At 33.9% G+C, this 14743-nt stretch overlaps 1 protein-coding gene across 1 annotated transcript; it reads right to left on the bottom strand.

Moving 5' to 3' along the window:
* Positions 1–2634: 2634 nt before the first annotated feature.
* Positions 2635–3966, bottom strand: LOC130982761 (uncharacterized). The gene has a single exon (XM_057906844.1). It carries the CDS (start codon positions 3859–3861, stop codon positions 3238–3240), a length of 624 nt encoding a protein of 207 aa, XP_057762827.1. The 5' UTR covers positions 3862–3966; the 3' UTR covers positions 2635–3237.
* Between the last annotated feature and the right edge of the window lie 10777 nt (positions 3967–14743).

Consider the following 14743-nt stretch of genomic DNA (forward strand, 5'->3'; position numbering starts at 1 on the left):
GAGACGCAAATCCAAACGTCCTTTCATATAAAATGAAGAGTTCAAATATTGACCGTTACTGAAAACATTATGAACGAACAAATACCATATATATAAACCAAAAAGTAAATTGAAATGCAGAAATGAAAGGATTTATCAGACTTTATTCACATATAAAGTAAAACAAAAATGATTGATGTCCAACAATGATATGATATGTAAACGTGTTGTGAAACAAATGGTGAATATAATGTCTTTGTTACCTTGCATGACATGTAAGACATACGTGTCCCAACTTTACTCTAAAGAAGAAGATATAATTAATATATTAAAGCTGATTCAAAAGGTTAAAAATATCAACCACAAAGTGGGCGGTTAGATTGTACATGCACTTTATATATTGGTTTCGTGCATCAACCGAAGCATGGCATAGGTAACTATTTGCATGAAACGATATTTTTATGTAAATTAAAGATAATAAATTATATATGTTATATAAGTTAAGATGTTTGATTAGATTAGTTAATATAATATTTATTTATATTTTAATTGTTACTTTTATGTTAAAATCTCTTAATGTAAATAAATCACTCATATATTTAGTGTTTTTTAATTAAAAAAATATTATTTATATATTAAAATTAATTTTTAAAATTAATTATTATATATTTATACATTGTTTAATTTATTTTTAATATATATTTTATACTAATAATTTATTTTAATGACTAATTTTAATATATATATTCCTAATAACATAAATAGTGTCTCGTTACATTTGAGTATTCAACTAATTCTATCCCTTCTCATATTGAATGTGATGCATAACTTATAGATTTAATTAATGAATAATTTTTTTTGGTATCTTTTAATTTAATAGATTAAAAATTAATTTGTTACAAATTTAAGTTCAATTTAAAAATTTATTATTGATTAATATAAATTATTTCATGCATATGATGATATTCGAATTTTTGATACTTATTTAAACAGTCAAGTGATTTTATCATTGGACTAATTCAAATTAGTTAATAAATGACTTTAATTTTAAAAGTATTTACTAATTAAAATGTTAAATATAAAAAAATTATATTGAAAGAATTATTTTATTGTATAAAAAAATATATGCTCGTAAAAAGATTTGTGTGGAAATAATGGACATGCATATATAAACTACCATCAGCACCATATATATTGCTGGAGAGGGTGAGAAGCCAATAATTGAGTAGAAGAGACAAGATATCGATATAGACTTGAAAGGGATAATAAAGCCAACCTCCAACTCACCAACTTTAAAGTAGAACGTTAAACTTCTATATTTAATTACTCACTAACATTATTGACACACATAATAATAGTACTTAAAGTTCCTTGCTTTTATATATATCTCACTTTTATCATGGAAAGTAGTAGTAGAAAAGGTGCCTTGCTTTGATGGGAGCCAATAAATCCATTTCTACAAGAGAACCATAAATTCTTAAATATATATATATATATATATATATATATATATATATTCATCATAATGGATGAACAATAATCATTCAAAGATAATGACAATTAAAGTGATGATATATATTTCTAGGAGTATGTTGGTTTGTCCAACTTAAAAGTGGTATTTGTAAAATTATTAAGGTTGATAAACATGTATTAGTTATATACTAATGAATTGGGATTAGAGATTGATTTAACAATTGATTTGCACTGCTGGTAGGCGGTAGCTAATACTCACGTATAAATGAAATTTTTGAAAAGATGGGATTAGGGACCATATAGCAACAAAGAATTCTCCAGTTACTATATATATTAAATAGTAGTGACCAAAAAAGCAATTGGAATTGTGGTTGCTAATTAGCGATTGATACATTGATAACAAATTAGCTATTGATTCATTATTAAGAAACTCTTCATCTTACTTTTTTTTATGTGAGACTAACTTTATGTACTCTTTATACTTGTAACATTATTAACACACTTAACTAACAAAAAAAAGTAAGTAATTTTTTACTATTAGATATAATTTTATATCATTAAAAAAATTAATAATAACTAATTAATAATTACAAATTATAAAATTTACTGTTCCTAATACTTTTCGTATTATATTAGTTTTTGAATTGGTCATTTTTATTTATAAATTAATCTCTATATTTTAGTAATGACTTAGTTGTTAATTCGAATTAGCAACCAAATGGCACCCATCCTTTTCGGTCCTCAAATGGTTTGCAATTTCGTAGATATTTTGTAGCGTAATTATTTTAAATATAATTTATATAAATATTATTTATATATTAAAATTAATTTATATATAAATATATATGTATCTGTGTAGTTTAATTTATTTTTAATTTATATTTTATATTTTAAATTGATAACTAATTTTTATAACTAATTTTAATGTATAGTTTAGTATAATTGTATAATTTATTATATGTATATAAAAGTTCTTATTTACATGTGGAATATTTTTGTCTTATAATTTATTTCCCTCATTTCACATATTCTGATTAATTAAGTATTATACATACACAAAGTGTTTACATTATAGAATGCATGTAATTTGAACTCTTATTATCAACACATGGAAATATTAAAGATGTATAAAATAAACCACCACCATATTTTACAAAAGGGCAGTGAAATAAAAATAAAAAGGAAACACCAAAATCATATATTGAGTTTGAGCTGAAATCAAACACTATATACAACATAAGCACACATATATACAAGGCATCACCTCTTCCCCCTTGAAAAAAAAAAAACCCTACTACATCAAAATTACTTAATAACTAAGTCACGTGATGCTGTGGTTGCACTGATATCCCCAGTCACGTGATACTTTCCTTTGACAAAGCAGTGAAAACACGTAGAGGAGGCGGGTGTATATGTAAATAAGTAAATTATAGGAAGTTTTTTTTTTCCATACGTGAAAATAGGAATATTATTTGTACGCTAATATTATTATCGGACACAAGAACATATATTATACAGAATAGAAACACACAATATTTGACATTACTCAATAAATAAAGTCAATATATTGTGTTTCTTAGTGTCCAAATAAGGTACAAATTATATATATATATATATATATATATATAATTTTAACGTACTAATGGTATAAAATTATTTTACATATTCATTCAATCACATAACTTTAGTAAAAATATAATTGTGATTGTACGACTGTATAAAATATTTTATACTATTAATATATTAAAATTAATATATATATATATATATATATATATATATATATTATCGGTCCCAAGAGCAATAATAAGGAGAATTTGTGTGTTGTAAGTGAAGATTCTTATAAAACCTTTTAATAAACTCTTCAGCTTTAATATCAATTTTGCCACCATCGTCATCATCAAAATCTTCTTCGTCTTTGAGAGGAAAAGGGGAATCAGTGATCCTCAACTGCTTAGGGCTTTTTCCAAACCCTGGCAATGGCATCAATGGCGAATCCATCACCATCTCACAGTTGCTATTGTTGTTGTTATCTTTTAGCATCTCAAGAACCTTACATAGGGTTGAAACGTCTTCGTGGTGGTGGCAGCGATGGTGGCGACGGCTGTGGTAATTAAAGGCAGGGCTACTAGTGCAGCTGAATTGGTATTCGCGAGGGTAGAAGGAGAGGTTTTTGTTGTTGCGGAAGGAGGAACGGCGGCGAGTGAAGGCGGCGGCGTAGTGGTGGTGGAGAGTGAGAGTGGTGGAGATTGCGTTGCTGGCTGCTATCTTTCCGCGCTTGAGCAAGAGATTGAACTCGGAAATGAGTTTGCTCTTTGATATACCTTTTCTTAACATGACCATAACTATTCTTAGAATGTTCAAGAGCTTCTTTGCCACCATTGGTGCTGCCCTTGCTTCAATTTCCATGATGGATGTGTTGTTTTCTTGGTTTGTTTAAAGAGAGAAAGAGAAAAAGTATATGTATGTATATGTGTGATCCAGTGAGGGTGTGATGAGTGAATTGGAATTGGTGTGTTTTGGTTTGTGAAATGAGGGAATGGGGGATGATATGGTATTTAAAGGGATCCAAGAGATCTTATTGTAATTAAATTCCTTAAATTAATTAATTAAGGGCAAGACTAATAAAGTCCCACCTCGTATAATAGCGCGTGAGGAAACGTTTTATGTAGGGTTACATATTTTTTAACAAGATTTTTCATATTAAATAATAGATAATACTAAAAAAAAAACACGAATAATTCAAACTTGTCCTAGTTTATTAATATTTGTTTATTATAGAGTGCATTAAATAAAATCAAAACTAATAAATTTTAGTAGTTTTTGGCTAAATACTTTTTGGGAGACTTTTTGTTAAATAATTATTATAAGTTTTACAATTACACCTTTGTAAATGATAATTGAAAAAAGGTTTGCTTTAGTAGAAGTTTATCCTATAGCTAGTAAGACAAATCAACTTTGGAATATATACAAGAAGTATTAGTACATATTGAGAAATTGTTATTTTTTATTCTTTTAGCAAAAAATAATTGAAATGTAAAAAGATATATATAGTGTGAAAAATAGAATTACTACTATTTGTTATTTTTTCTCAATGAGTAAGGTATTGAATGTAAGAATATGTGCTCAACTATCTTTTTTTCATTTTTACAAAAATATACAATACCCAATTTTCAGACCAAATATTTTCAAATTCAACTTCTCCACACTTAAATCATGGACACTCTCACTCATCTAAGCTAACCAAGGATTCAAATTAGGGACTGATAGTTTCAGTGGCTAAGAGAAGGGGGGTTGAATCTTAGCCGCCTTTTTGCTTGCTAACTCTTGCTGGACTCAGAGGAAACTTTTCTGTTTTTAGCTCGTCCCTAGCCACGAGACATTTTCATTTTGTCTCGTCACTTGACACGAGACATTTTTTATTTTTCATCTGAACAGTAAAAAAAATAGAATTGAAGTAGGAAGAGAGACAAGATTACCCCAGATATATCTTGGTTCAGCTACTAAGTGCAGTGCAGCCTACATCCAGTCTCCATCACAATAATGATGGAATTTCACTATAATCATCCAAATTATAAATTGTAAAGTGCTAACCCAACTTACAAGGGGATTCCCACAGAATCATGAAATACAACACAGATGTACAAAGGAACTCTAAGACATCTATGGCTTTTTCTTTTAATTTTGCACTCTTTGCCTTTTTCCGCTCTATGGCTTTTTCATACAAACCTCACTGTTTGCCTTTTTCCATGAGACTCAAGACATGACAAAATTAAACAGAAAAATACAAAACAGAAAACATTGAAGAAGAAGAAGAACTGCTAGCTTAGGTAGCTCTGAGAACTCTGTGCCTTGCACTCTCAAATCTTACTCCTTGCTCCAAACAGTGGTTGTTCTCTCTTTTTAAAGAAGAGGGAAGCCTCCACACTTGAAGCCAACACCCAAACCAACTTCTTCCTCCTTCAAGAAACAGAACCGGTTCGGCCACATAGAGAGAGAAGAGATAACCCTGCAAAATCCAACATGCAATTACCTCTGGTTCTTTCTTGATCATCATTCTTCATCAATCCGAGCGCTCCATCCTTGGCTTCCTCTCCAAGATGGATTTCTGGCCCTTGATGCTTCATGATGATGATGACTTCATCTGCTTCAATCTCTACCTCAACCATCACTTTGCCACTCTAGCTACTTCCTGTGGTGGTTGAGCAGAATCAAAGACAAGCCATGCTTCAAAAATCTCCCTTGCTGGCCGAATCTTCTTCCTTCTTTTTGAGTATGAAGGATCCGAGATTACCTCACCAAATCTAACCATATTTGGTGAAAATCTCAGCCACAACATACTTTTGGTTTTCTTTTTCTTGCCATCATTAACTTGATGGTCTTTATGCATGCAGCTCCTTCTTTTCGGTAAGAGTAGCTTAGTGTAGCTTCCATAGTTTCCTGGTTAATGACCGAAGAGAAGAAAAAGAGAGAGAGAAGAAAGAGAAAACAAAAGCAAAGCTATGAGTGTTATGATGAATAAAGTAATTAGGTGCACTTCTCCATGCTTTTGTGTAGTAGCGTGTAAGCTACCATTAATTGCCATCAAATCACTTTGACCTTTTCTCTCTCATGTTCCCCATGCTAGTGAATTAAATTTCAAATCCTTCCAAAGAGTGAAATGGAATCCGTTGGAAGCATTGAGGCTTTTTCTTTGCTTCATGGATTCGGATAAAGCATGGAAACATTCATTAATGTTGGGCTTGGTAGCAATAGATTTCATTTTGGCCCAACTAGTAACATTTGCTTTCCTGATGGATTTTTGGATCAAGTATTGAACAAATAGGAAAGCTTTCATTTGGGCTTGTAGTAATAATAACTCAATCTGGCCCAATAACAAGAATAATAATTCAGCCACAACAACTAAAACATTTTTGCATCAATGCTGAATGTACTTATAGAATACTTGGGCTTGCAATGGTTTTTCTTTTATTTTCGGCCCATATTAAAAATCCTGCAAAACAAAATTATTAATGAAAATCAAATTAATAATTTTGTAATTAATTATTTTAATAATGTTTGTTCATCACAAATACTAATTTGGAGTTTTCCAAACTCACCAGGGACATTTATTGTTTTTCTCTTCGAGCTAGTGATGAGCTAAAGTAAAGAATAAATAGGGTTAAAAAGGCACAACATTGGTTTGCAAAGGATAATGAAAGGGTAAGGCCATATGGGTATGTGAGCTATAGCGAAACAAGAGTCTCAATCACATAAGTGTATGCATACATCAAACAATGAAAATATAGAATCAAGCAAGACAAATATCACAATTTTAGAGAGAACAACACACACCAAAATAAAATATTAGTTGATAAGATGCAACCAATCAATTAAGTTCAAAATCTCATTGATTTTTGTGTGTTTTAGCTCTAACCCATGTTCGAAAATAAATTTCTTCAGGCAAGTTCAACAAAAATTCTAATTCGAATTAGTGAAGTACTCTAAAATAGTTTCTTGGAAAAGAAATCATTACTTCAACCAAGTAGTACATACATGCAAGCAACTAACTACACATGCAATCTATTATGCAATGTAACAACTAACTAACAAAGAAGAGTAAGAATTGGTGTTGAAGAAGGAAGTAGTTACCCATGGAAGTCGGTATCAACCTCCCTACACTAAAAGATTGCACCGTCCTCAGTGCATGCAAAGATGTGTAAGTGGACGGGTTGCTACAACTGATGCGCTTTTTCCAAAGATTGTGCGGCGGGACTTATTGTTTGCCCATTTAGAAGCTTTTTCCTTCCCTTTTTGGTGACTGATGAGCGGATAATTTATACGCTTTTTGGCATTATTTTTAGGTAGTTTTTAGTAAGTTCAAGCTACTTTTAGGGATATTTTCATTAGTTTTTATGTTAAATTCACATTTCTGGACTTTACTATGAGTTTGTGTGTTTTTCTGTGATTTCAGGTAATTTCTGGCTGAAATTGAGGGACTTGAGCAAAACTCTGAAAAAGGCTGACAAAAGGACTGCTGATGCTGTTGGAATCTGACCTCCCTGCACTCAAAATGGATTTTCTGGAGGTACAGAACTTCAAATGGCGCGCTCTCAATGGCGTTGGAAAGTAGACATCTAGATCTTTCCAGCAATATATAATAGTCCATACTTTATTCAGAAATTGACGACGTAAATTGACGTTGAACGCCAAGTACATGCTGCTGTCTGGAGTTAAACGCCAGAAACACGTCATGATCCGGAGTTGAACGCCCAAAACATGTTATAACTTGGAGTTCAACTCCAAGAAAAGCCTCAGCTCGTGGATAGATCAAGCTCAGCCCAAGCATACACCAAGTGGGCCTCGGAAGTGGATTTATGCATCAATTACTTACTCATGTAAACCCTAGTAGCTAGTCTAGTATATATAGGACTTTTAACTATTGTATTAGACATCTTTTGATCACTTTAGATCTAAGGAACATCTGGGGGCGCATAGTCCTTAGACCATGGGGGCTGGCCATTCGGCCATGCCTGAACCTTTCACTTATGTATTTTCAACGGTGGAGTTTCTGCACACCATAGATTAAGGGTGTGGAGCTCTGCTGTACCTCAAGTTTCAATACAATTACTATTACTTTCTATTCAATTCTCTTTATTCTTATTCCAAGATATACGTTGCACTTCAACTTGATGAATGTGATGATCCGTGACACTCATCATCATTCTCACCTATGAACGCACGTGACTGACAACCACTTCCGTTCTACCTTAGGCCGGGCGCATATCTCTTAAATTCCCCAACAGAATCTTCGTGGTATATGCTAGATAGATGGCGGCATTCATGGGGATCCGGAGAGTCTAACCTTGTCTGTGGTATTCCGAGTAGGATCCCGGGGATCCGAAAAGTCTAACCTTGTCTGTGGTATTCCGAGTAGGATTCCGGTATTGAATGACTGTGACGAACTTCAAACTCCTGAAGGCTGGGCGTTAGTGACCATCCTAAAAGAAGAGAAAAAACAAGAAGAATAATCCACAAACAAAGATATGCAAACAAATAAAACATAGGTGAGTTAATGCCAAATAATAATGAGGTTCTCAACTACATGGTAGCATGCAAGTGAGAAAATAATATAAGAAAATGGCATATCAGCTAACACTTGATGCAAGAGTAAAGTCAAAGCATAGGTAATAAAAAGAATACTCAGAAACATCAAGGTAAAATAAGAAATGACACAGATAAGATTAGTGATAAGCATGAGAGCATTTGGTCATATCCTAACTCATTGATAACGAAGCATAAAAACAAAGAATAATGAGTCAGAAGGGATGAAAGCACTAATCATGTGTGTGGGGCAAAAATTTTCATTAATGCTAAACAAGTAATGAAGCACCAAAATGATTTAAGAAATTTTCAAAAGTTGAGTAGAAAATTTAACACCAATGGTAAAATAGGACACATAAGGAGGAAAATAAAAATAAGTTACAAAAGCAAAGTTAAAATGCAATGAATGAAAGTATGCAATGCAATAAACAAAAGAGAATAAAGAGAATAAGGATGAGAAGTTAAAGAAATGAAGAAGAAGAAAGTAAGAAAGGAAGAAGAAAGAAGGAGAAAGGAAAGAAGAAAGAAATGGGAGAAGAGAAACGACGTGTAAGCGTCGTCCACGTGTACGTGTGGATAGCAGGGTGAGAGAATGACGCGTAAGCGTCGCTCACGCGTATGCGTAAAAGGACGAAATGGATGGGTGACGCGTACGCGTGGGGTGGGTTGTGCGGCAGGCACCCTACCCGCACAGTTCCAGACTAACTCTCGGAAAAATGTACCAGAAAGCAACATTCAATATGACGCGTGCGCATCGGCGATGCGCACGCGTGAGCTTCCCGTTTTTTTTAAATAAACTAACAAGCTGCCAAAGTAAAGCTAAACTTTATTAAATAAGTAAAACCACAACATAACTAAATAAACCTAACTAAAAATAAAAATGCAATTTATTACCAATATAAATAAAAGAGAAAATAGAAAGAATTTACCATGGTGGCGTGTCTCCCACTTAGTACTTTTAGTTAAAGTTCTTAAGTTGGACATTCGGTAAGTTCCTTGTTATAGTGACTTGTGCTTGAACTCATCTTGAAATTTCCATAAAATATTTTACACTATTAATACATTAAAATTAAACTCTAAAATGAATTTACCAACGCTTGGACTTCCAATACGCTCCAACATTTCCAAGTGAATTCACCAAGTTTTGATGAAGTTCTTCACAAGTTTTGAGCTCCCAAAGTTAATCCTCTTGTATGCTGGGATTCCAAATCTTGTTTCTATATCCGTCTTTAAGTTGATCATCTTTGTTCCAACCGGGTGACAAGCAAGTCGAATTCTCAATGAAGCATCCAAACAGCTTCCTAGACCCTTTCAATTGAACTCTACACCAACCTCTGCATCTAGCTCTTGAAATCTCAACCTTGATGAGTCTTGATTTGCAACTCTAACCACTAAACATCCTTCTCTTATGCTTAATTCCACAAAGCCTCCTAAGTTAGCCATCCGTTTCAAGAATACAACACTCAAGTGGGACAATAAAGTTAAGAGAGATAAGTTTTACCCACTCATATGAAGGAGTAGACGGCAACCTAGATAGAGAAGTCTCCAACGATCTTGACAAAGCATATTCAACTTCCGTCCAACCTTGCCTAAGGACTTCCACCTTTTGAAAAGATTCTTCACTTTTAAGCTCTTCCTTACCGAGTTCATCCAACTCTTCTCCGTCACTCAAATCATAAACATGAGGTTGAGAGGAATCTACCTCAACGTTGCTTTCAATGTCATCGGGGGATGGTTCTTTTAACTCAAGGGGTTCACTTGTGGGTGCAAACTCATAACTAGGATGGCTTGATTCATGATCATCATCACCAAGGAAATTTGCTTCTTGATCTATCCCGTCTAATTCTTCATAGGGAACATGCCTTGGAGGTTGTGCACTAGCCTCCTCAATATCAAATTCAAGCTTCTTAGAGGAATACTCTACAACTCTAGATTCCCATGGAGGTTCAGCATCTCCTAAGTCTTTAACCACTTCTTCCTCTTCAAAAATTATGGCTTCCTCCAATTGTTCCAATACGAAGTCACATTCCTCATTTTCCACCGGAGTTTCTAATTTCTCCTTCATGCTATGCTTCTCATTAGATTATCCACATGTAACAATGGGTGCACTTCTCATATATGAACTCTAGTATTGTCCGTTGCATCTTTCTTTGCCCTTGAAGAAAAACACCAAGAGTGTCATCCGTTGGAGAGTGGAGTGGATATGAAGGTTCATTGCTTGGGAGGAATGGTTCATGACAGGAGGGTGGTTTATCATGATAAAGATGTGGCGGTTCAATAATCTCCATCTTTTTCACTTGTTGCACAACACACTCCAGTCCATTGTTCTCGAGTTGAGATTCCAATATCTCCTTCATGCGCTGCTCTTCGGTTGACTTTCTACATTCATCCGTGAAAATGCTTTGTTTGTTGCATGAGTCCTATGAATCAAACTTTTGATGGATGGTTGCTTGAAGTTGATCCATTGCTTCCTTGAGACGATCCATTGGCTCTTGTTCCACTTGGCTATCATAAGTAGGATCATAGTTCTCTTGGACTGATGGATATGGACATTCTTCTATGGAAGGTTGTGGTGAAAAAGAAAATTCATATTGTGGTAGAAAATTTTCATACATTGGAGGTGGTGTATATTGAGGTGGTGGTTCTTGGGAGTAATTGGGTTGGAATTGGGGTGGCCCTATGTATGGTTCATTTGGCTCATAAGGTGGTTGATATGGTGGATATGGGTTAAGGTCATATGAAAATGTTTGATTGTAGGGGGCTTGTGAGTATGGTGGTTGAGGGCTATATTGAAGATGGGGTTCATAGGTATATGGTGGTGGTTGTTGATTCTCACAAAGAGTAGTTCAATTATTTGTATAGTATAGTTCAAAACCAACAAATTATCCTCGGTCAATGTTTAAATTGTTTGTCACTTAAGTAAACCCAATAAAATTAACCGAAGTATTTAAATCTCGGATCGTCTCTCAAAGAATTGCAGGAAAGTGTAGTTTATTATTAGTTATGGGAAAGTATATTTTTGCGGTTTTTGAAATAAGGAACAAGAAAATATAGATTGTGAGAAAAATAAACCAATAACTAAGAAAGCTCTTAGCAAGCATTGAGAATTAGAAGTCCTATCCTCATTATCATCGTCAATTGTGATGGTAAATGTAAATTGGTTTCACTTAGTTAACCTCTAGCCAATGAAGGAAGGTCAAGTGTATACAATCAACTTGAGTTCACAAGTCCTACTCAGCTCATAGTAAGAGACTAGCTTTGGTGAAGTTCAAGCAAACTGGCAATCTTTAATCACCAATCAACAAAAGACTTTTGATAACTCAAGAGTCTCTAAATAATCAATCCAAGTTAAGAACATAAAAATCTAAATTGAAATCCACCCAAGTATTTTCTCAAACACTTGGAAGGCACAAAATAAAAGTATAGAAAAGTAATAAGAGAATGTAAAATATATGATCACAGTTGCAAGGAATCAATAACAACAAATGAAGAAAGAAGCAATAAACATGAAATACCTCAAATTACATTAAAAGGAAATTGCATCTAACATGAAGAGTTCATAAAATAAATTGGGAAAATAAAGAAATCAACAAGAGAAGATAAACTAAGATGCTAGAATAATAAAATGTAGAAGAGAAACTAAATTAAAGCAAGATGAAAATCTGAATTGGAGAAGAAATAAAACTAGAAACTCTAGAAACCTACATCTAAACCTACAAATTGTGAATGAATGAAAATTAGTTCCCCTTCCAGCTTCACTCTGTAGCATCTAGTTTGTATTTTCGGGCCTGAAACTGGGTCAAAAGCAGCCCAAAAATTGGCCCAAGCATTTTCTGCAATTGCAGCACGTGACACTCTGACACGCGTACGCGTCGACCACGCGTATGCGTCGCTGGACTTTTCACTGGCCACGCGTATACGTCAGCCACGTGTGCGCGTCATTTAGACATTGACTCAGTCACGCGTACGCGTCACTATCGGATTCTCAAAACTTCAATTCATTGTGTTCCTTCCACTTTTGCATGCTTTTTTTCCATCCTGTAAGTCATTCCTGCCATATAAACTCTGAAAACACTTAACAAACATATCACGACATCGAATGGTAATAAGAGAAAATTAAAATTAGCAAATTTAAGGCCAAAGAAGCATGTTTTCTCATAGCACAAAATTAGGAAGGAAAATGTAAAACTGTGAATTATATGAATAAGTGTGAGAATAATGGATAAAATCCACTCAATTCAATACAAAATACACCATAAAATAGTGGTTTATCATCCTCCATATCTGGTGTAAAATCCACAAAATTTGTAAATAATTAATCAAAAAAGTTAATTATTAATCAAGAAATTAGAAAATAGAATATTATAATCTAACGAGATAGAGCTAATTAAAATAAGAATTTTGATACTAATTTTAAAGAATTTGGCCTAAAATTGGGTCGAACAAAACGAACTGGAAAAACTGGTCTCATATTAGGCCCAAGGCCCAACCCAAACCTCATTAAATAAAAGGACTCAGCCATCTTTCATCCTCATTACATGAGGAACGCTGAATCAAGAAGGGAGGGACTAAATATGAAGTTTAAACCCTAACACCAATTTCAAACCAAAATATCTTCCTACTCCGAGTTTCGATTGCCGCACCGTTTGCAGCCACACGACTGCATCGTTGAGCTCTACAAAGTCCGGTAAGAAATTTGGTAAGAAAGTCACATTCTTAATTTCAATTATTTCTTCCCTAATTTTGAAAATTTGTGTTGTGGGTGTTGTGATCTTTGGTTAATTTGATGTTTAGGATCAAGTTAACTTGAGGAATTAGCAGGCTTTTGTTTGATTAAGGCACATACAAGGTAAAGATCCTCAAACCCTAGTGAATCCGTTGGTTAATTGTGAATGAGAATTAAGTTGGTGCATGAGAATGTGATAATATATGTTAGGTAGTGTATATATGAGATTGGAACACAATCGAAGAGATTGGAAGCTTGTTTAAGCCATGAGTGCTGAGATTTCAGTGTTGGAGGCTTGTGACCTCGTCAATTTGGGTGTTTTTGGCTTATGGGAGAAATTGGCCAAGGTATGGTTCTAGTTTCTTGTATTTAATATATAATGTCTTGTGAAAACTTAGGCTAGATGACCATAAGATAGGTTGGAATGCATGATTGTGTTAAATATTTAGTATCCTTGATGATGATTGTTGATTTGGATTGAGTATGAATTTTGGTAATTGATGTTGTGGTGAGAATGTATTAATGCATGATGATTTTAATGATGAATGATGAGGATGATGGGAATGAATATATACATGTGATGAATTATTAATGATCTTGTTGGTTTAATTGAGAAGTTCATGTATGAGATTGTTTAAATTGAGGTATGATTGGTTGTGGTAGGATGTGGGGATGTGTTTCTATGGTATGATATATTTTGGTGTTGATTATGAGCATATAAAGTTGGTTTTGAATGGTGAATTGATGAAAGTAGAGGTTAGAGCATTTTTGTAAAAATATGATTTTTGGCAAAATTTCAGTGAGCCATAACTTAGCTTCCAAACTCCTAAATTTTTTCAAACTTATTTCATATGAAAATTGGGTTCGTGAAGTTTATAACATTCGAAGAACGGATGAAAAATATTTTAAAATGAGAAAGTTATGCACGTTGGAAGTTTGGTGTGCAAAATTGAAATTCTGCAGCACTTAGCATTTTTACCTATTTTGCAGAACTTGTGTACGCGGCCACTTGCACGTGACGCGACCAACCCTTTCAAGTTTGGTATCTTGTGTACGCGAGCAGGGGCATGCGTATGCGAGCAGGGATCTTTAAGGGGTTGGGTACGCGACCAATTGCACGCGACACGACCAACCCTTCCGAGTTTGGTATCTCGCGTACGTGAGTAAGGGGGATTCGTACGCGAGTAGGGTAAAATGATCCCTTGCGTACGCAAGCAAGGTGCTGCATACGTGACCTCCCTGTTTTCAGCAAATGAGTTTTTTGTGTTTTAAAACTAATTTTGAATTTCTAAACCTCTATTTTTACTCCTTTAGCCCTAGACCTTAGTGGTATGCCTAGTGATAAGGTGAAGCTAGAAAGGGATGATAGCTTGGGGGAAGTAAGCTTGGAAAATGACTAATTAAGAATGAAAAGTGCGTAGATGTGACTGAATTGAGGGGTGAATGTTGAGACTGGCAATGACTGGGTATGGCCGGAATGGT

The sequence above is a fragment of the Arachis stenosperma genome, chromosome 5 (assembly GCF_014773155.1).
Source record: "Arachis stenosperma cultivar V10309 chromosome 5, arast.V10309.gnm1.PFL2, whole genome shotgun sequence".
Taxonomy (NCBI): Eukaryota; Viridiplantae; Streptophyta; class Magnoliopsida; order Fabales; family Fabaceae; genus Arachis; species Arachis stenosperma.